The sequence below is a fragment of the Mytilus californianus genome, unplaced genomic scaffold (genome assembly GCF_021869535.1).
Source record: "Mytilus californianus isolate M0D057914Y unplaced genomic scaffold, xbMytCali1.0.p SCAF_11, whole genome shotgun sequence".
Lineage (NCBI taxonomy): Eukaryota > Metazoa > Mollusca > Bivalvia > Mytilida > Mytilidae > Mytilus > Mytilus californianus.
This window is the reverse complement of record NW_026262593.1, coordinates 51,285,989-51,308,423: the sequence shown is the minus strand read 5'-3', so window position 1 is coordinate 51,308,423 and position 22,435 is coordinate 51,285,989. Positions and strand designations below refer to the sequence as shown.

The window sequence follows — 22,435 nt, the reverse complement described above, 5'->3', positions numbered from 1 at the left end:
AGAGCATATGCCCCAAAAGCATGGTTAAACCATGACAATCCAGAGAAATGTCATGTATCTGCATACGAGAAGGTATGAAATTGTAAATAAGTATAAATAATTAAAACAAGAGTATACGAACATTGTACACATACATATGCATGATGAGTTGAAAAATAACATTCTATCCAACAACTATCAGGTGTTAAGATAGAAAATTACTCAACACACTGGCAGTTCCTAGTAAGGACATTTAATCTGTATGCAATGTTGTATGAAATTTATACAATTGTGTACTCGTGTCATGAAAAAGGTCTCGAACATAAATACATATCAGATCAAACAATTCATGTGTAACAAATGTTGAAAATAGGGTACATGTAACTATAATCAAAGTACTGAAGTACTGAACATCGGATGACTGCAAGTTCTTGTGGATGGTCTACTCTGGTTTGTTGTTATATATTATATTAATATTTGGATATTACAGTTACATGTATATATAATTTTCATCCATTTGTATATCATTCTATTCTATTATATTAATAATAGTGCAGTGCTAGTGCATGGTGGACACTCTTCTGTAATAATTCGATTTTTCTAATAGATTGGATTTGAGTAGGCATTCATATTTTCCCGCCAAACGTTCAATCTCCGATGCAGAGTTATCGGTCCTTGAGAGAGAGAGCAAAGACCGATTACTCTGCATGGGAGATTGCAAACGTTCTTGAGATATTCTTCCGCATGCGTTAACACACTTTTTCTGTACGTGTGCATAGATATTAAAGATTTTTTATTTATATATATTTCTAGCGACAAAACATTTTCATATTATTAATTTATGTTCTAAAAAAGTATTTTTAGGCGTATCCTTGAAAAAATGAATTTAAAACAAGCGATAAGGAAATGTTATTTTGCACTCGATAATGTCCGCGTTTTTATCATGTTTATGATAAGTGGCAAGGTTCCGGTGCAAAAAATAGTTGACATGCATTTTGTAGCCGGACACACGGAAACAACCGGATAAATTATAAATATTGAATATACTAATTCAGTTTAAAGACTTAATTTAATACAAATGACGGTGTTCTAATGTTAAATGCCACAAATGTAAATTTTAATTTAATACAATTTTCTGGAACACAAATTATACTGTAAATTCGTATTGGCATTGTGTAGGCACCGGACACATCCATCTAAAACACCAATACCAATATTTAATATTCAAATAGTTCCAGTGTAATGCTGTGTGTTATTACAAAAATGAATCTATTATTTAAATCATTAATAATTAAAAAAAAAGAAAAAAAAACCAGCACATTTATTTATCTATATACAATTTAAAGTTGTCCTTTTCTGTCTTTAGTTGTTGGGTTTCTTTTCCGCTGACCAATATCCCACAGGATTCCTCTGTTTCGGGGGGAATGTTAATTTCAATTAATCAACTGATTACAATTTATTCTGCAGTTGACCGTACTACTATACTAATACATTGAAGACCCATTGGTGGCCTTCGGCTGTTGTCTGCTCTATGGTCAGGTTGTTGTCTCTTTGACACATTCCCCATTTCCATTCTCAATTTTAATACAGATGTACAGATAACACGAAGCGATAAACATAATTATACTAGACGTAGCCAGCAGATTCTATAAGTTTTATATAGAAATTACGTTGTGTCCACTTGTGTCCCCCTGTTTCATAAAGTTTTATATAGAAATAGCACTGTGTCCAGCTGTGTCCGCTTGTAGCCAGCAGATTCTATAGTTTTATATAGAAATTACGTTGTGTCCACTTGTGTCCGCCTGTATCCCCAGTTTTTATAATTTTTATAAAGGAATTGCACTGTGTCCAGTCGTGTCCGCCTGTAACCAGCAGATTAAATAAGTTTTATATAGATATTACGTTGTGTCCACTTGTGTCCGCCTATATTCCCCTATTTCATAAAGTTTTATATAAAAATAGCACTGTGTCCAGCTGTGTCTGCTTGTAGCCAGCAGATTCTATAAGTTTTATATAGAAATAACGTTGTGTCCGCCTGTAGCCCAATATTTTTTAAAGTTTTATATAGAAATAGCTCTGTGTCCACCTGTGTCCGCCTGTAGCCAGCAGATTCTATAAGTTTTATATAGAAATAACGTTGTGACCACTTGTGTCCACCCGTAGTCAATAGTTTTTATATGTTTTATATAGAAATAGCACTGTGTCCAGCTGTGTCCGCCTGTAGCCAGCAAATTCTTTAAGTTTTATAAAGGCATATCGTTGTGTCCACTTGTGCCCGTGACGTCTGTAGTCAATAGTTTTTATATGTTTTATATAGAAATAACGATGTGTCCAGCTGTGTCCGCCTGAATCTTAAGTTTTATATAAGAAATAGCACTGGGTAACTGTATCCACTCTTATTGATTGTTTATATATAGATATAACGCTGTTTATATTTGTACTCTTTTTGGTGATGCCATACATACGTGTCCATGTATCCCCGGACACAAAATGCATGCTAACTATATTTTGCACCGAAATAGGACATATCTACTAAGCTGGGACAAAATGGTGTTAAATGAAATAACGTACACAGGTAAATTTAAATATAATGATTTTGTTGCTAGGAGTACGGAAGCATTTTTTACAAAATAAATGTTGTTCACAGTACGAGTACAGAAGTGAAAATGTATTGTCATACTAAATACTTATCAAAAGTGGTACATATTAAAAATAGTGAAACGAGATATATATAAACACAAAATTAATATGTAAACATTGAATAACAGAAATGCATTACAAATTGTGTCAACACGTCTAATTAACAAGAAAGTACGATTTGAGAGTACTCGCAGTTACTGAAAGCTAGTTAAAAGCCAAAAAACAATAATAAAAAATCATGCATCAGAGACTAAAATCAATTAAAACACTTCCAGGGATTTAGGATTTTAACGCCATGGACAGTCAAAGAAGACATGACTTGTGCAATGCCAAAGTATCGGCTGGCAGTAGGATAGTTAGGATTGTTTATACGCATCGCTCTCGGCGCTACTATAGTGTCGTAACAGTATGATGACGTCGCGCTTTTAGAGTCCGTCGTAAAGGTCGCCTATTTCTAAAATGGCGGTCCGCTCAAAGGAAAAGCAGATGCTTACTACCTTTTTTTGTACTGGATTGCATAGCATATGTACAAGTTAAAACACAGTAATATAATAATTATATGTAATTGATATAAATAAAATAACAATGTCGAAGCATACCGATGGAAAAAAATATACATATTATGAAAAACGTCTTTCCCTCTGTTCATGAAATACAGATTTTATAGATTTTGTGAATGCAAACATGAACATTATTTTACATTGATTTGACCTAAAAGTATATTCTTTCAAGTTTTCAATACAAATTTGGGTGCAAAAAGGTATTTCTTGAAGTAAAAATGAACTTTGTTTAGAAATAACGGGAATATCTGTGTACATTGTTGACCGGAGTATAAGACTTTTATTGTTTTCCGACTTTGGATCGATCCCAAAATTTACATGTGGCTTCCTTTCATTCATACTTACATTACCGTCCTGATTGTTTTTTGTATCTTTTATACTTTTTAGAGATATCAATAAATACCTTAAAAAAAAACCCGTTCAAATCAAGGGCAGATAATCAACTGATGATTTTTTTCTAACTATTTTTGTCTTTTATTAAAGTGGCATTAGCTGTCATATCATGTTCATGTTTGATTTATAGCACACTAAAACATATATTCAAATTACAATAAGTCTAAAATAAACAATTAGCAATGCATTGACTCGATAATATATATCAGCATTTCGTGTGTATTTTAGTCTAGACACCATCTAATTAACCGTTGAGATGGTCTCTGAAGACGGTCATATAACCCGATAGAAACATAAATATAAATTAAAAACCAATTGTTCAGAGAACAATTGAAGGTCTTTCCACCCATCAAGATATATTTTGATATAGAACTATTAAAATTCGGTTTAAAATATCATATCCAGCGTCAAATGATAGCTTATTGTACACTGATTCCAAAAATATATGGTATCTATACATTTTTTTTCTAAATAAGATAAATTGTTACTTCCGGTTTGAAAAATGTCACTTCCGGGTTTTTTTTTATAGTTTACTTGATACTGATTTCAAAAGTATATGGTTTAATATACTTTTACATTAAATAAGTACAAACAAATAGCTACTTCCGGTTTACACATGGTCACTTCCGGTTGGCTTTTCCATGGTCAAGTGGCTTGCAACGTAATGCAAAAAGTCCCATGGCTTTATCATGTATACATATGAGGTAAAAGTAAAGGTCAATATTTAGAACGTCAAATTTACCTATGACCTTGAGCTCAATTTCAAGGTCATAAACCAAGGGCTTCAAATCAAAAGACCATAGGTCTTAATTATATATGGTTAATGAGTTATATCACTATATGCCTAATTTTTAATATAAGAGGGGAGAAAACTCCAATTTAATGTTAGTGTGTATCCTTTCAACCAAAATTTATGTGTTACGACATGTCGCAACTTACAATTTAGTAAAAATATGTTGTCGATATCTTATACGGTTTTTGAAAAGAATTGAAAATAAGCCAAAATCAAAATTTAAAATATGACCTTGACCTCTGACCTTGACCTTATTTTCTTTTTTTTTTGGACCAAGGACCTCAAATCAAAAGATCCTAGGTCTCTATCACTTATGGTTTACAAGATAGAAATGCATATCACTTATATCAAATGCATAAGGGGAAATAACTCTCATATGGAATATTCATATCGATTCGGTCAAAATAGGACAAATCATGCAAAGGATATAACGAGCAATTTTATAAAATAAATTTGTCGCTTTCTTTTACGGTTACGGAGAAGATGCAGTCACAAGGAAAACAGTGTTTGGGGAGATAACTCCCACAAAGAAAATTGTTCGGCTTAAAATGGGTGAAAATAAAAAGCGCATCAACTGTATGATACTATATAAGAAATATCTAAGCGACATCTTGCGAAACCAAATTTTTTACGCGAGAACAAAATTTGGCGGAAGAAAATAATAATAATCAGAACAAATACAATAGGTCTTTCCACAGAAAAGTGGAAAGACCTAATAATCAGAACAAAGACCTAATAACATGTCTTCCGGAGTACTACTACACTGTAACCAACACATTAAAAGTCTGTCATGTGTAAGAGTATTCAATTCATACAATGATTATTCAAGATGTTTCGTGCTGATATTCATGTAATATTTGTCTGAGAAAGTTTGGCAGAAGCCAATCAATCGATAGTTTTTACTCTAACTCGAAGTTTAACTCGAATTATAACTCGAAGTGTATCTCAAACTTTAACTCGAACTTTTACTGGAACTAATATTCGAACTCGAATTCAAATTTTAACTCGAACTCAACTCTAACTCTAACTCGAACAAGAACTCTAATTCGAAGTCTAGCCACACTCTCATTTGTTAGGTGATAAAAAACCAGATCCGTTTATTACAAATGAGAAGATTTTTTAATATGGCGATGTGTCTTTTATTGTTAGTCTGTATACATATTTATCAGAAGCATTTAAGTTTCCTCATATTTTACACAAATTGATCGATTGCTTGAACGGTATTAACATCTAAGTAACCGGTAATGATTTTATATCCAGGCGATGGACAGGAAATTTAACATATTATGTAGAATAAAAAAGACGTATGAAAAAGGAATTCAGGATGATGGGACACAGAAAAAAAATTTGATTGCCACTGTTCGAATAAATTGTGGAGCCTTGTATAAGTACGAGAACTTTAACCAATTTTAACATGTTTAAGGACCATTCGAAAATAGTTGCTACAAAGGTTTTTAATGTGCTGGGTGTGGCATTTTGTAACACGAAATTTCAGGTTTTACCTTCCTGTGCGATTGGACGTTGGTAGTGAAATGATTCTGCCCGCAGTCAAAAAAGCAAGTGCTACTTATCAGCCCGCGGATACCCTCGGACTTCCGAGTAGAAGACATAATCCGCAAGCTGAGAATTATTTCTATTATACGGAATGTGATCAAAATTTGTTTTTCCGATACAACAAATGCAACTTTGAAAATTACTTTATTATAAACTGTATTGTATATTTAACGATTCGATAGGAGAATGATAAAAGTATTAAAGATTAATTGAAATAGCTAAACATTTCAAAAATGATATATATAGTTTTATTTATAATGGGTTTAATTCAACCCAACGCAAATTAACCTTTGCATGAAATGCTGCTATATATGCGAGCAACGTCGTTCTATAACCGTTACGTTACATAAAGAAAGTTTTAGTTCCTGCCAAAAATCGATAATAACCTTATTTACGTTTTTAGCGGCAACAAAATGCAGAAAACAACTATAAAATATGTACAATGAAGGAGTGGCTGTCGATAAGTAAGAGAAAAAAATTATAAAAATCAAATTATTCAAGTAATTTACAACAATTTTTAATACTGTTGGAGAATTACTATTTAGAATTGATATAAACAAGTTATATGAAAAAAAAAAATGGTTCAATAGAACATTATTTAATTTTTAAATGAGGTTATCTCTCAAATATTTATAGGTAGAACATTTAAAAAAATGCATAGGTCATCTATTCTTCAAGGCCGAATTAATGTGAAAAAGTAATATATCAAATTTAGTCAGTTGATAAGAATTATGAAAGTATTTTATCAGTATCTTATGCTTGTGTAAGTTATTGAATAAAATTTGGTACAAGATGCGTATTGATATCAAAGTTGATTTCCTCACTTTTTTTAAATGCTTTTATTCAAATTCTTTCCTTAAGCTAGTTAGAGTACTGATCGCCGACCTTGCAAACCTGATGTCTCATAGAAAAGGACTTGTGATCTGTAAAGATGTACAATGTTAACTATTTTGTATGCTTAAGAGTGATTCAGTGATTTTTTTAATCTTACCTTGTGACCTCATTTTAAGTGAGGGTACCTAGCTCACTGTCAGGAAAATCCATTAAATCCTACAACAATGCACCACATAAATAAAATGGATGAAAGTTTTATTATTAGTCATACTTGAGACTCATGGAGCAACTTATTAAATAGGTGCCTGAGTTTACAGCAATGTAATTGAGTGGAAAAATTGTCACATACTATATGGATATAAAACACGATTAACATATAGGCATGACAGTGTTTTAATTTTGAGGGCTCACTATACTTGTGATGTCTTTGCTATTACTTCTTATGTAGATTATCTAAATAACTCAACAAAGAATAAAATTTTTGATAGGCTTGTAGAATTCAGCAAAACAACAAAATCAAATATCCATGAAAATACAATTTTTCCCACAATCCACAATAATTGGTACCCACGAAAAATTAATGAATCCACAGTATCATGATAACTGTATGGATCGATCGATGATGGATCATCATCGAGTTATATTGTTAATGAATGAAACACAATTGCATGATGATGAAATGTTATGTTTTGCATCGTTTCTTTTCATGTTGTAGGAACTTGACTTGTTTTGTTTGAGGCTAACTATGGATTGTGTTCAGATCTGGATTTAAAAAAAAAGAAATGTAATATACAGATGCAGAGGTACCAGTAGATTTGCCAAATGATAGACTTCTTATCAGGTATGCTTCAGGATGGTATATTTCATTTGGTTTTCAGGTACGACTTCATTTACTAAATTAAAAAAAAATGTATCATCAATGATTTGGTAAGTCGATCAGTGAATATTAGGTATCTCAGATTGTAGTAAAGAAATTTGAAGGTTGGATAGAAGTTTATAAGGTACAGAATAATGGACAAAAAGAAGAAAGAACAAAGAAAAAAGTGCAAACAAATAAAAAAAAAAGAACATAATGGGGTGTTAAAATATAAAGAATAGAGAAAACAAGCAAATATTTAAAAATAGAGAAAAATAGCATAAATATTATAGAAAACAGAAATTAAGACCTCTTCTCATCCAGACCCTCATGAAAGAACTTTAAACCTTTCTTTTCCAACGCTTTTTATGTAGACAAATCTGTATATGTATATAAATAAGATTGTTACATAATATAGCGATCAATATATTCCCCTCAGTATAAAGCATTTATTTTCATATTTTAAAAACATTTTGAAAAGATATATGACTCGCATGTGATCAATTATTTGTCAGACAAAAATACAAATACTGATAACATATTGATTTTCATGACATTTTTAAAACCATGTGGGGTTTTAATAATTGTAAGTAAAGTCATGCTACCATTACCTTCCAACAGTATAGAGTTACCAAGATGAACACAAAGGTAAGCTGTGAATTTCAAAATTCAAAAATCAATATAAACAAATCTTTTAAAAAAAAACATTCTAGTTTAAGTGCATTTATATATAGTATGATTTTATTTGGTCAACATAGTCCACTATATTTATTATGCAGAAAATTTAAACATGTAAGATGGCTAATACTATGTAATTTTCAATATAATTAATATTTCTAATGGACATAACTCTTTTGAAAATAATAATTATAATAGAACCTCCAATAAGACTTATACAGATGTGTGTGAATAGCAGCCAACCACCGTTTATAACTTTATTGACTTACTTTCATTTTCTATTCAACTTAACTATTTTTATTTCATTCATGTCCATTAGAGATATTAATTATATTTAAAATTGCATAGTGAGCACATTAATTATATTCAAAATTGCATAGTGAGCACTTTTACAAGACAGTACAATTCTTGCCAAATTTTTATCAACTTATATCAAAGATTTATATCAGCAATTTCTCAGGAAAAGTTTGAAAATTAGTGCCTTTTAAATATTTTAAAAATAGTTATGACCCTTGGAAATATTGATTATATGGAAAATTGCATTGTAAGCTCTCTCATGTGTACAGTTCTGGCGTATATACAAAATTTACAACCACTGGGTCGATGCCACTGCTGGTGGAGTTTTAATTCCCAGAGGGTATCACCAGCCCAGTGGTCAGCACTTCTGTGCTGACAAGAATTATCTTTGATATGGTCATATTTATAAATTAACTGTTTACAAAACTTTTGAATTTTTGAAATACTAAGGCTTTTCTACCTCAGGAATAGATTACCGTAGCTGTATTTGGCAACACTTTTAGGAATTTTGGTCCTCAATGCTCTTCAACATCGTACTTTATTTGGCCTTTTTTACTTTTTTGGATTCGAGCGTCGCTGGTGAGTCTTTTGTGGACGAGACGCGCGTCTGGCGTATATACAAAATTTAGTCCTGGTATCTATGATTAGTTTATTTGAAATTTATATCAAAAGTTTATATTAGCAATTTTGAAAATCAGTACCGATCAACTATTTTTAAAAGAGTTCTGCTCCTTTGAAATACTAATAATACGGAAAATTGCATTGCAAGCACTCTCAAATCTACATTTCTGTTAGAAACTTGTAAAAAGTTAAAAAAAAAAAACCAATTATTTCACCTTCAGTAATTGACCTTGGACAGTAAAATATGTGCATCATGGGGGACTTCAGAACTCTGTTCTTTAATTAAGATTTAATTGAAGTCTTAAGATGTGAATTCAAGGAAGGCAGAACAAGGAATAACACATTTTACAGTATTATTGAATGCACTTTAAGTTGCAATAAGGGATATCTGATGATTTTTTGTAGCCTGTTTATACAGAAATATTCATGGTCCCTTTTAACTTGATGGGACTGGCTATTGGTAGGGAAGGAGCTAACATAAAAAAATCCAGACAAATCAAAGGAGTGTTGTCTGTTAGAAATGAGAAACAGCCAGATGGATACAGATTTACAGTAATTGGTGAGGTAAAGTACTGGATTTGTATTGGACCATGGAACATTTGACTTGTAAATTATTGTTTTAAGCTCAATTTATTTCTTAAGGATGTACTTAGGTCAGGTTTAGGAATTTTTGTAAGATGTTCGAACGCCTTGGTTTTTTTCCTACGATGCAGGGTAAAATATTTTGCTCCATAACACCCATTTTTCTTTTCATGTAAGGCTTCAATAGCTCATAAAAAGGTCATTTATCAAAATTTAAGCAGATTCTAGATTTCTGTTCTTTCGATTTGAGACCCAAATAATACCAATGCAAATATAAGGTCCGAGTCAGACTTTCCCCGCCAGTTTTAAAGAATTAAAAATCCCGAAAAGGAGCTCCAAAAGCTTAAAATATTTTTAGCTTATTTTGTTTCTAAGAACTAATGCTCTTCCGACTCATAGTATCAAATTTAAATTCTAGATTTTTTAAGTTTCACCTCAGTACATCCTGAACATGTGAAATTTCAGATTAAATCATAATTTATTGTGTCACCTGTGAGACATAGGGATGCAAATCTGGGGAGGGGGTGGGGGGGGGGGGGGGGGTATGTAATGGCATCTCAGCTACTTGACTGTAAAAAAGCAATTGCTTAATGAACTACTTTTTATATACATTTTCTCACTTATTACGAGTAGAAACTTATATTGAGTAAATAGAATAATTACAAGGTCTATTAATCTTGACCTTGACCTTGTTTCTTGGACCAGTGGTCAATGTTCTGTTTATATTTGTTGCATGAAATTTTTAAAAGGTGTACTCAGGGGCAGATTCAGGCGGGGGCGTGGCGGGCGTGCGCCCTCCCTAAAATTTGCAAAGCATGGGTTGTCCTCAGCTTAATAAAGAATATTTCGATAATTTTATCTCAAAAACATTTTTGCCTAGCTCCGCTCGGCAAAAATTTAAGTCTGTGCCCCCTTACCTAAAATCCTGGATCCGCCCCTGGTATTTGTCTGTCTGGCAGATATTTTAGCAAAAGGCCAACTACATTTTGTGTATTGGTTTGATTGATAGGTGTACATATTTGTCTTTATAGGGTTCATCTGACCTTAATTCCATTTTCATTGGTCAATGTTTTCCTGTATGGTCTATTTCTAAGAAATTTTAGGCAATATGTCCACTATAATAGAATGATTGTTGGGTGTAAATATCTGTCTGGCAAGGTCACTCTGTCTGACCTACATCTCATTTTCATGCCTCTTTGTGCGCAAGTTAAGTTTTTTCCTACCCCCCTCCCCCGCCTTTTATTGCTGACTATGCGATATGGGTTGAGCTCATTGTTGAAGGCCATACGGTGAGCTATATTTGTAAATTTCTATGTAATTTGGTCTCTTGTTGAAAGTTGTATCATTGGCAATCATACCACATCGTCTTATTTTTATATTACAATAGATTTGGCATATATCAAAGAACCCCATATATTTAATTTTTTTTGTATATCAAACAAATTTAATTTTGAATCCCGATTTGGAACATCTAGAAAACTGGATCCAATGTAAAAAATCTAAATTCATGTTTAGATTCAGCTTATCCAAAAAAACAATTAATTCAATTTCTGTGAAATTCAAACTTAAGTTTATTTTTGGACCCTTTGGACCTTAATGTGGACCAATTCTAAAACCATACTCAAAATTAAATATCTATAAATACACACTTTAGATGACAATGACATAGACACAGACGACGACATCACCATACCATTATAGGGCTGCAAAAGTTACTATTTTACATTATACTGTATAAATCACTGATTTTTGCAATGTACTGATTTTTGCTATGAATCAAGAGAAAACGTCTTCTATGGTGTGAACACTTGTGTGCATAAATATATATGGTGACCACTGCAGTGATAACTAAAAACTTTTTCTCACTAAATTGTCTTTCAATTATGATTTATATCACTTTATTAAGATAATTCTAGGAAACATTCTAGAAATGATAAGGATTTTTATGTTGTCTGTCTTTTTTTTAGTCACATAAGGCAATAAATGAAGCTAGATGTATATTGGAATTAAAGCAAAAGGCTTACACAGTGCCAAAACATTTAGCAGGTAATGATTTATTAGTGACTGTTCAAAATGTGATTTTAATGCTGAAAGTTTTGTCATCAATATGAAAGTTAGAGAGATTGTAACAGACCTGCCAGCTATTCCAATTTTAGAAGGAATTATCATGATTTTCACGTCTAATTCCTATTTCATAGATCATAAAACTTTTCAAAAAAACTAGGAGTACACAATTTTTGCTGGAAACACCAAATTCAGTATTGATTTCTGAGTCTAAATCATATTCTAAATGTTGATGACAGCAATAAGTTTTGAGTGTGGTGGTGGTCATGATGTCTGATTAAGAGTTTATGGTTCTTTTCTTTTTTTATGCCCTTGCCATGGTAAAAGTTACCCTTGCTCATCTGTCCAATCCTTCTGTCCGTCACGTACATCCCCAAAATTGGTTTGCCACAAATGTTATAAAATTTATACATAACGCTTATTACCACCAGAAAACAGATCAAGTTCGAAATTGGTTGGCATCACTTTTACGTTTCATGAGTTATGCTCCTTTATAAACATAAAAATTGCTTAATTTTTCGTTTCTGTTCTCTAACTTTAGTTAATGCCTCAACCAAATGTTATAAAACTTGTACACAATGCTTATTACCACAAAACAAGGACCAGGTTCGAAATTAAGTGGCATCACTTTTACTGTTTATGAGTTATGCCCCTTTATAAACATGAAAATTGATGAATTTTCGTTTCCGTTCTTTAACTTTTGTGTGCCTCAACCAAATGTTATGAAACTTATACACAATGCTTATAATCACAAAACGGACTTAACCACATGAATCGTGCATCTGTATGTGGAAGTTGACTCATGCATATTTACAAGCAGGGGCATCTGTGGCCCAGAGACACATTCTCCATTTATTTATTTTTAGCTTTCTAGCCAATTACAAATGTTTATCAATTTTTTTATATGCCAGTATTATAATCATTCGGCAAATTGGCCTATATCTTATTTAAACCCTTCAACATAATTGATTGCCTCAATTTTAATGCATACACTTGCAAGAATATCAAAATTTCACTCGAAGACCTCCAGATTTGTAGTCATTGTTGTCTTAATGTCCACTAGGCGTGTTCTTGTGTTTTATTGTACTGTATTCCTGTCACATAATGTTGTCTTTTAAGCGGCATAATTTTCAACATTGTGATATAAGCGGGAGGTTTGGCTAGCCATAAAACCAGATTCAACCCACTCTAAAAATGTCCTGTACCAAGTCAGGAGTATGGCATTTGTTATCAGATAGTCGGTTTCTATGTTTGTTGGCGTTTGTTTTTGTTGCAGTTCAGTGTTTCTGTTGTTCCGTTGTTTTTCTCGTGTGGCTGATGTGTTTCCCTTGGTTTTAGGTTTAGTTTGTGACCCAAATTTGTTTTTGCTTAATAAATGTTTGACTATTGAACAGCGGTATACTAATGTTGCCTTTACTAAACATCAACTCCATCTATACATTATTCGTAGCAGAATATGTCTCTTTCTCTATTATTTAAGCACTCACTCAGCTTATAACTCTTTTCTGAGATTTTAAAATCTCCGTGCATACAATTTCTACACAGGTCTTAAAGAGCAGTTATGGAAATCTGTTAATCTAGCATCTATGTGGGATTTCAAATTTGAATTTTTGATAAGCTTGAATTAGTTTCACAAACCTGGTATTTTTAATGGAAATAAATTATGGTTTTGGATGGATATTTCAAATTAATATTTTAGGCTCTTTCACGTTCATATTATTCAACTGTATTAACAAAATTAAAAAAAGGTTTAGGTCATAGAAAAATTAATGTTGGTTTATCCCCTAACATGTGGAAATTATAACAGAAAGAAAAAACTTCTTATTTTATTTTATTTTTTTGTGAAAAATCAGTTTCTATCATGTCTTTACAGAGAATGTTAATGTTGTTATCCCGACAGTTAATTCTTGTTTTACATTCTATCTTGTGGTATGAGCTATGCATACTAAATGAATGATAATTGAGCAATGTTGACATATTTTAAGAGATTATCAGAAAATTTTGAAAAGCATCATTGAAAATTGTCAATAGAAACCAAAGCAACACTTTTTTTTCTTCGCCTGCAAATGGTGAATGACCTGGATGGTTAAAACTGACATTGATTAATTTGTGGATTAATAATACTTCAAAAGTATTCAAATCCAGTGGAAGAAATTCAGTCATTATGAAAAAATTATGACAACATTTTACTTATTGAAGATGTAAATTTATGTTTTAAATCTTACATGTACAGATATATATTACTATTGTAACATGTGTCATTAAAATAAAGTGTTCCAACCCTTGTGAGTTTTGTTTATCTGGTAATATAAGCAAACACAATTTTTTCAGAACAAACAAAAACTTTACACATTGCAGCTGCTTTGAAAGAAACCAAATTATAAGAAGTCTTAATTTTAATTTTGTCTTATTTTAGGTATAGTAATTGGAAAAAATGGAAATGTAATTCATGAAGTGATAAACAAATCCTTAGTGAAGAAAATTGAAACACATAATGTACAGGAAAATGCTGTAAGATTATATTATAACATTCATAGTATTAATGTGCTACTACTGATATTTAAGTGTGGAAATCATTATAGTTATGTCTCATTGGTCTTAGGATAGCATGCTCACCTCCAGAGAGGAGGTTGTTGTTAAGTTCCCTGACTGGTTGTTGTTAAGTTCCCTGGCTGCATAAAACCGAAGACATTTTGATGCTGCTTCACTTGGCACACGCATTGAGAAGTAAAAGCAAAGAGTGGTTGTACTTCAGGCAGAATAATGTTTCTGGATAAGGTGACATATATTATTCTAGACTGCTACCATGTGAACTAGCACTTATGGTATATTTTCCATTACTCATTAAACCATTACCAGGAGCAGCAAGTGGCCTATAATTTTAAGCTCACCTGACCCAAAAGGTAAAATTAAGCTATATTCATCACTTGGCTTTCTTTGTACTTGCTAAATGTCCTCATGAATCTGCCTTTTTTTTTTTTACAAAACTCTTTATCTCTGTACCAACTTGGCTTTATTGCCCAATTAGATTCAAACTTCGCAACAATCGACATTTGGGTATCTAGAAGGTCCAAAGGTCTTGCCTGCCAACACACATGGCTGACAATATAGAACAGAGGTAAACTGCAATTTTTGTCTATTATCTTGATAGGGTGAATATCTGACAGGGCAGAATGGTACCAATGTTGAGATTTACCTACTGCTCATTTATTCAACAAAACTGTCGACTGCATATTGGGGTTATTGGCCCTAATTGACGGGTTTTCAGATTTTATTCTGCATTTTTGACCTGTACACTGTAAACAGCAAAAATGATAAAAATACTGATACTGATATTGCTAAAATTACCAGTTAACTCCTTGTATGTGTTATGGCCCTTATGATGATTTTTACACACGGCTTTCATATTATGCAAAAACTGTAATAGAAAAAAGAAAAATGACCGTTTTACGGCAGTAATGATCAGCAAGTCAAGATTTACAAAATTATAGGTCAGCATATTAAAAATTATCAGTCCCTTCATTATTGGATGTATTGGATGAAATTCTGAATTTTACCCATTTTTGTTTCGCCTTGACGGAGTCAAAAAGCAAGACAAAGGTATGCTGTTTCCGGCGTCGCAGGCAGCGATAGCGGCGGCGGTATCAACAATGTATTAGTTTGTGATTATATCAGTTTATGGGGAACCACTAGTGGTAAGTCAATGATATTTGGTATGCAGTTGTATAAGCATTGGCATATCTCATTTCCATGAAGATAATTTGGCTCTGCCCCCTCATTCATGGTCTATTGACTTTAAATCTTTTACTTAGTTTACATGTATTAGTTTGTGATTAGGTCAGTTCAAGGGGAACCATTAGTGGAAGGCCAATGTTAATTGGTATGCAATTGTATAAGCATTAGCACATCTCATTTCCATGGAGAATATTTGGTCCCGCCCCCTCAGTCATGGTCTATTGACTTTGAAACGTTTGCTTAGTTTACATGTATTAGTTTGTGATTACATCAGTTTAAGATGAACTGCTAATGTTAAGTCAATGATATTTGATATGCAAATTTATTGGCATTTGCAAGTCTCGTTTCCATGGAAATTCTATAGCCCCACCCCCTCATCATGGTTCATCGACTTTGAAACTTTTACATAGTTTACAAGTCAATGTTGTGTTTAGGTTTGTTGAAAGGGAACAACTTATGATAAGTCTATTATGTATTTGGTATGCAGTTGTATTAGCATTTGCACATCACATTTCCATGGAGATTGTTTTGCCATGTACCTTCAGTCATGGTTCATTGACTTTGAATATTTGCATAACTTACATGTTAAAGTATTGCTATTTTAATTTCAACATTTGAATTATCAAAAGTACAAAAAAGTGAGACATATCTCTGTGTTAACAGTTTATTTATATTTTATGTTAGGGTTATGGTTTTGTCTTTTGCTTCTTTACTGTTTATATTACGATTTTAGAAATACTACTGTTCTAAAGTATATCAGAAAATCACACAAGCCAGGAGGAAGTTGAGTGGCTATTATGGTCTCACCGTGACTATAAACATTTAAATTTCATCCTCATCTTCATAAATTTTAACTGAATCATTAAAACTGATTCAATATGTATTTAATCTTAATCATTTAATTTTAGGTGGTGACATTTAATATAATAGGTCCACCAGAAGCAATTCAACGTGCTGTTCTTATGCTGAACAATAAACTGGATGAGATTGAGGTAGAAATACAAATATTTAATTATTAAGGTATCAAAAAGGGGGGGGGGGGGGGTGTAAATTTAAATCCATAGAATTTCTTTATAAATTTTTCAAAATGTATAGCTTATATTGTGCTTTTTTCAAAAATAAAATTAAAAGTATTTTGAAATGTTGGTTAACAGAGCCGTAGACCTGATTTTTACAATTTTCCAAAAACATATTGTAGTTTTGTGCCTTCTGCTGAACCTACACAATATGTTATTCCTGAAATTACTTTCAAATAATGTGTTGTTTTGTTCATTAACATAAATGATTATACATACAGCTCTGTGTGTTCTCAAAATAAAAATTTGAAACAGCCTATTAACCAGCTGTTTTGGGATATATAACAGGTAATGCACAAAATGTTAACAGAAGGAAAACTTTGTTTGATATACAAATAAGAAGATGTGGTATGATTACCAATGAGATAACTCTCCACCCAAGACCAAATGATAGGTCACTGCAAGACCATTACAGTAAGTTTAATCTACTTTTTAGTCCAGTTACAACCATGTTGGAAATCGCTTACAATATTGTGATTGCCTTCCTACAGGAGTCAGGTCCTTTACATTTCAGTTTTCATACAAAAACTTATACGCCATAAACAATTATATCTTTACAAAACTTGATTTGGTAATGCACATGGCATGAGGAAAACATCATTTGATTTTGGGATCAGAAAGTTATAGGTCAATTTTAGGTCACATGAACTATCGGTAGCACAGGCATTTGTTCCTATATACCTTTGAAATATAACATTAAGGTATATAGGAATTTTTTTTCTGAGACAAGTGCCTGTGATATCTAGACTTAAATTGGGCATGATCTTGGTTTCAAAAAGTTGTCTTTTGAACCAATATGAACAAATTTTACTTAACTTTTCAAAGACAAATTTTAAATTCGTGCATTTTTCCATATATTTCCATTGTCACATTATGCTTATGCTATTACATCACAGTAACTGTCTTAGTATTGTTCAATGATGTCATTTCACCATTTGGTCTATGGGGGTGTAAAGAATTTATTAATATTGAAATCAAAATGTTGAAAGTTAAGGAGACTTACATCTTTTAATAGACTGAACTGGACAACATTTCAGTTTCAGGATGTTTTCTGTTAAATATTTTTGAAATTTGGTGTTACGATGCCCCAGGAGATGAAGAAAAATGCTGATGATTTTAAGGTCAATCATAAGGTGAAAAGTCAAATATTCAGCAGCAATTGCTAATCTGAAATTAGGACAAAATCTTTTTAATCTCTTGGTTATATCTTTTAATAAATACATGTATGTGATTATTGATTTAGAGGTCACCATGTCAAAGGTCAATATCATAGTTACCAAAGATAAACAAAAATGTATGCATGAAAGTGGTTTCTGGGTAGTTAATCAAATACTTTATATGGGAATGCAACCTATAGCTACTTGGCCATATATTAGTCACACATAATGAGAGAAGATTCACTGTGAAGTCACTATGTCTAAGTTTAAAATTGGACCAAAATTGGTGCAGATAAATGGTTTACTGATGTGAATTTTTTCTTTGATTTCCACCTGTATTGCATATATATGGACACATTTAATGAGAAGAGCCCTATTAGTTTTGAGGTTACTATGTCTTAGGTTAAGGTCATTGCTAATAACAGTATTTTAGTTATTTAAAGCTGAAAATTAATTTGCGGATTCTAAATCAAATATTTCATATATTGGATATCAACCTTTATGTTAAATATGTGAAGAAAATCCTTTTGATTTTGAGGCCACTATTGTTTAAAAATAATGGTCAAGGGTATTAAAAGAAATATGGTTTATTTAGCATCCATAAAATTGAAAATGGAAATGGGAAATGTGTCAAAGAGACAACAACCCGACCATAGAGCAGACAACAGCTGAAGGCCACCAACGGGTCTTCAATGCAGCGAGAAACTCTCGCACCCGGAGGTGTCCTTCAGCTGGCTCCTAAACAAATATGTATACTAGTTCAGTGATAATGGACGTCATACTAAACTCCAAATTATACACAAGAATGTCAGTATTCACCTCAAAAGCTAAGGCGACTTACATCTATTAATAGACTGAACTGGACAACAATGTCAGTATTCACCTCAAAAGCTAACAAAACCTTTAAACAGACTTATTAAGAAGGGATATAGTTACGATACTGTTGTCAAGTCATCAAAGATTGCATATTTTGGCTTTAATATTGATTCACTTATAGGGTCTTTGCATCGGAATTAAACATATTTATTCTAAAACCAGTTGTTGGCATGACACGTGTTATGTTCTTCTCATATATTTTATGACGGTATAATACTAAACCCCTAACAGGAGGGATTGTGCCTGAAATTCATATGATGAAGACATAATCATTCAATCAGTTTAATTGAGGTCTGGAGCTGGCATGTCAGTAACTGCTAGTAGTCTGTAGATTTTTTTACACACAATATTCCTGTGAAATATCACATGTAAACTTGCTACAGGTAACAGAAAATTAGTATGCTAGCAAGTCTCTATGAGTTATCTCCCTTCATATTGGTGTTCCATCTGTCATGAATGCCTATAGGGAAAACACCAATCAAGCACCATTGCATAATAAACTGTATATTCTTGAAACAAGCTCAAAGTTTGCATTAAATATCTGCTTTTAAAGCTTTTTCTATGTATCATGCATAATGCATCAAGAATACTAGTAGCTTTTGTATGAAGACACTTAAGGCATTATTGAAGCTTGCGTTCAAGTATATATATCTTTGCAATTTTAGTGTATCAACAAAAGAATTCGAAGACGTTATGAATTTAATGCAGACAAAAAGAAACTGTCATCTAATGGCGGAGGAGAAAATTCTTTTAAAGGAAAGTATAATGTGCAAAGACATCAAAAACAAGGTAAAAAACCAACTGGCTCAAAAACTCCAGATGAGGATTGCTTAGTGTTTTTTCTCAAAAACAAGACTTTTAGGAGAATAGATTATGATGAAAAACAAAAACAAAAGCAGCGTGCTCTTCATAAGTTAAGTAGAGGTAATGTTAAAATGCAGCATCAAGGTCAAAGTAAAATGAGGAAGCCAGAACTTGCTATTGATTTTTACCTGCTCATTGGTGAAATAGTTCTCTTCAATCCTTCCTTCAAGGAGAATTATAAACAATGTGAAGATCAACATAACTGTTCTAAAGAGAAAAAGGTAAAATCAAAATTGAGAAATTACATTATTGAAACAGATCATGGACATATTAACCTCACAAAAGCAAGATTTCAGGACAATTGTCTTGGTAAATATATTGAGGCAGCCATAAAAAATAAAGGTTTAAATGGAGTGTTGAAGGTTGGTACTTGGACAGACTGGGATGATGACAGAGGAACTTGTGTTAGCTTGGATTCTCCTGAGATTTCAAATGAGAAAGGAGACATCTGTTTCGAAAAATGCATAGAAAATAAAAGCAACAGAAGGGATGAACAATGGTGGAAAGAGCCTCAACAGACAAGAGACACATGGGAAATGTTGGATTCTGATGAAGAATCTAGTATAAGTACAGAATTAGAGCAGTTTAAAATGGGTGAAAATAAGGCAAGAAGTAATTGTTTATCTAATAGTCTAACTAACCAATTATCAGCAGTTCGTGATAATACAGAAACTTTGGTTGCATATACCGTTGGTGGTATAATAGAGACTAACACTTCAGATGTTAAAAACCAGTTATCATCTGTTGAGGATAGTGCAGAGGCTTTGGAAAAAAGTAGTTAATATAACACTGTTAAATAAAATTAGTTTACATTAAGTGCTTAGTTGTGCTCATATATTTGATTTTTGTCTTGTAGATGTTGAAGATGAAGATTTTAAACCAGTTAAAAAAAAAACCTGATCTGGTGACCAAATTTAACTTGTAAATAATTTATAGTTTAAACAATTTATAAATTTAAATTTTTATAAAGTTTTTTTTTGTAATGATAGTGTTATGTTATGGAATGGTTTTTGATGAATACCTGTGATTGAGAAAATTATTGTTAAAACTATACATTACATTTAGTAGTTGAAGCTTTAAAGTTGTTCATATTATGATGTGATTTGTATGTTACAGAGTCTTTCATTTTTTGGTTATTGGTGACATTTTGATTTGTTAAAGTTTTTAATAAATATTTGAGAAAAAAAATGTCTGAATTATGGTATTTCCTGGAATGTCGTGTATATCAGAAACAGCTTAGGAGAATTTAACATGAATACGGGTACCAGTTATGTTGACACAAGGTAGAAACATGAGCTTGCTTTATGTTGTTGAATACTTTATTTAAGTCCTTCAAGCAATTGCAAGAGAGAAAAGGAAGAACAGCAATTGAAAGCAGTTCCTTTGATGCATTTGCTACTTCCTCATATTTCACGGAGTTTTAATCTTGTGTACATCTATCCTGTATTTATTTTTCTCATGTGTTAAAAGATTTATTAAAAAACGGTATGCTAGAAAGGGAGAAATACCAGGATAAATCAAAGTGGAACATTCAACATATCAAAACACGTCATATGCATTGAAGTCTTTATCTATTATATCCTCATCCAATGATTTGTATAGTTACACAAATCCTTGCCTCATCGTAGAAACCAGGCTTTAAATTTTGAACATTAGATGCACTTTTTGTCTTCAAAAGACTCATCAGTGACGCTCGAATAAAAAAAAAAAAAAAACAAAAGGGCCAAATAAAGTACGAAGTGGAAAAGCATTGAACACCAAAAAGTTCGAAATTTCCAGGGGAAGAAAATCCTAACTATTTCGACAAAATTAAAGTTTTGTAAAGGAGTTGTAATGTGTGTGCTTTTGTATTTATGTGATACATGTCTTATAAGTACTTCCCATTTGCCTATATATGGAATGAAATTAAAATTGTTTGTCACACTTCTCTCATGAACTACTGAACAGAATGAATTCATATTTGGTCAGCAGCTCACCAGTGATGAGTTATAAAGTACCGTATATAGGCGTTTTTCGGATAAGTCGGACCCCTTTTTTTTTGATACTGTTGAATTACCAATGTGGATGTTCTTAACATGAAAATTCGTACATTCTTGTTCATCATTGCTGTTCTTGATTCAAAAATCGTAGAAAATATGCCAAAAACACATTGTCTACAGTGAGGATGTCCAAGGCCACCTTGAGCATCGCACAGGATTACCGCATGACATATTTGATTTATAGTTTTCAACATTTTCACGGAACAACGAATATCTAGATGTGACAATTTTAAGTATACTTACATGGACACCTAGTTGTTTCATGTTATGGTTGAATACAGATGAAAGCGTGTGTGTAGTCTTAGCTAACAGTTCTTATTAATAAGAAGATGTGTTTCTTTTTTACAGTTCATATCTTAACTTTATTTATTCCAAACAAAACATCACTTGCCATGAGTGCAAACGTCTATTGCTTGATCATACGTTTTCTGCTTCCACTTGCACTGGTTCGGTTGTTGAGCTTACGAATGGGTTTCAGTTCTTGTTGTTCCGGCGAAAAGCCAGAATTCGGTACTGGTATGATCTTGACGGTACATTTTGTCTTAACTTTCAGTTCATTAATAAAAAGTCACAGCAGTTAGAAAAACTAGTTGTCATATTCAAATGATGGAGAAGCAGTGTATGCAAACAGTTTAAAAAATGTATGAGATATTTCAGTACCAGCTGACGTTTACATAGTACAAAGACAAAATAAACAAAGACAAATATGCAAAATCATTGTATATCTACATTGCGAGGAAGTGTATGAAATATTGTAGATCTATCATTCTTATTCTGAAACTGATTTTAACTATAACCCATAGACATTATATAATACATTAGTTTAATGTCTCTGCT

The 22,435-nt window shown here is 32.2% G+C and overlaps 1 protein-coding gene across 5 annotated transcripts in view; it reads left to right on the top strand.

Moving 5' to 3' along the window:
* The window catches only part of LOC127720274 (uncharacterized), an 89,157-nt gene extending 68,438 nt beyond the window's left edge, over positions 1-20,719 (top strand). For 2 of the 5 annotated variants that reach the window (XM_052226777.1, XM_052226780.1), the window contains 4 exons: positions 11,755-11,833; positions 14,268-14,362; positions 16,495-16,578; positions 19,361-20,719. In XM_052226777.1, coding sequence (XP_052082737.1) covers positions 11,755-11,833; positions 14,268-14,362; positions 16,495-16,578; positions 19,361-20,341 — 1,239 coding nt within the window. In that variant the 3' untranslated portion in view covers positions 20,342-20,719. Of the gene's footprint in view, positions 1-8,184; positions 8,258-9,610; positions 9,770-11,754; positions 11,834-14,267; positions 14,363-16,494; positions 16,579-19,360 lie in introns of those variants that run through there. The other 3 variants (XM_052226781.1, XM_052226779.1, XM_052226776.1) reach the window with 3 other exon arrangements.
* Positions 20,720-22,435: the final 1,716 nt, after the last annotated feature.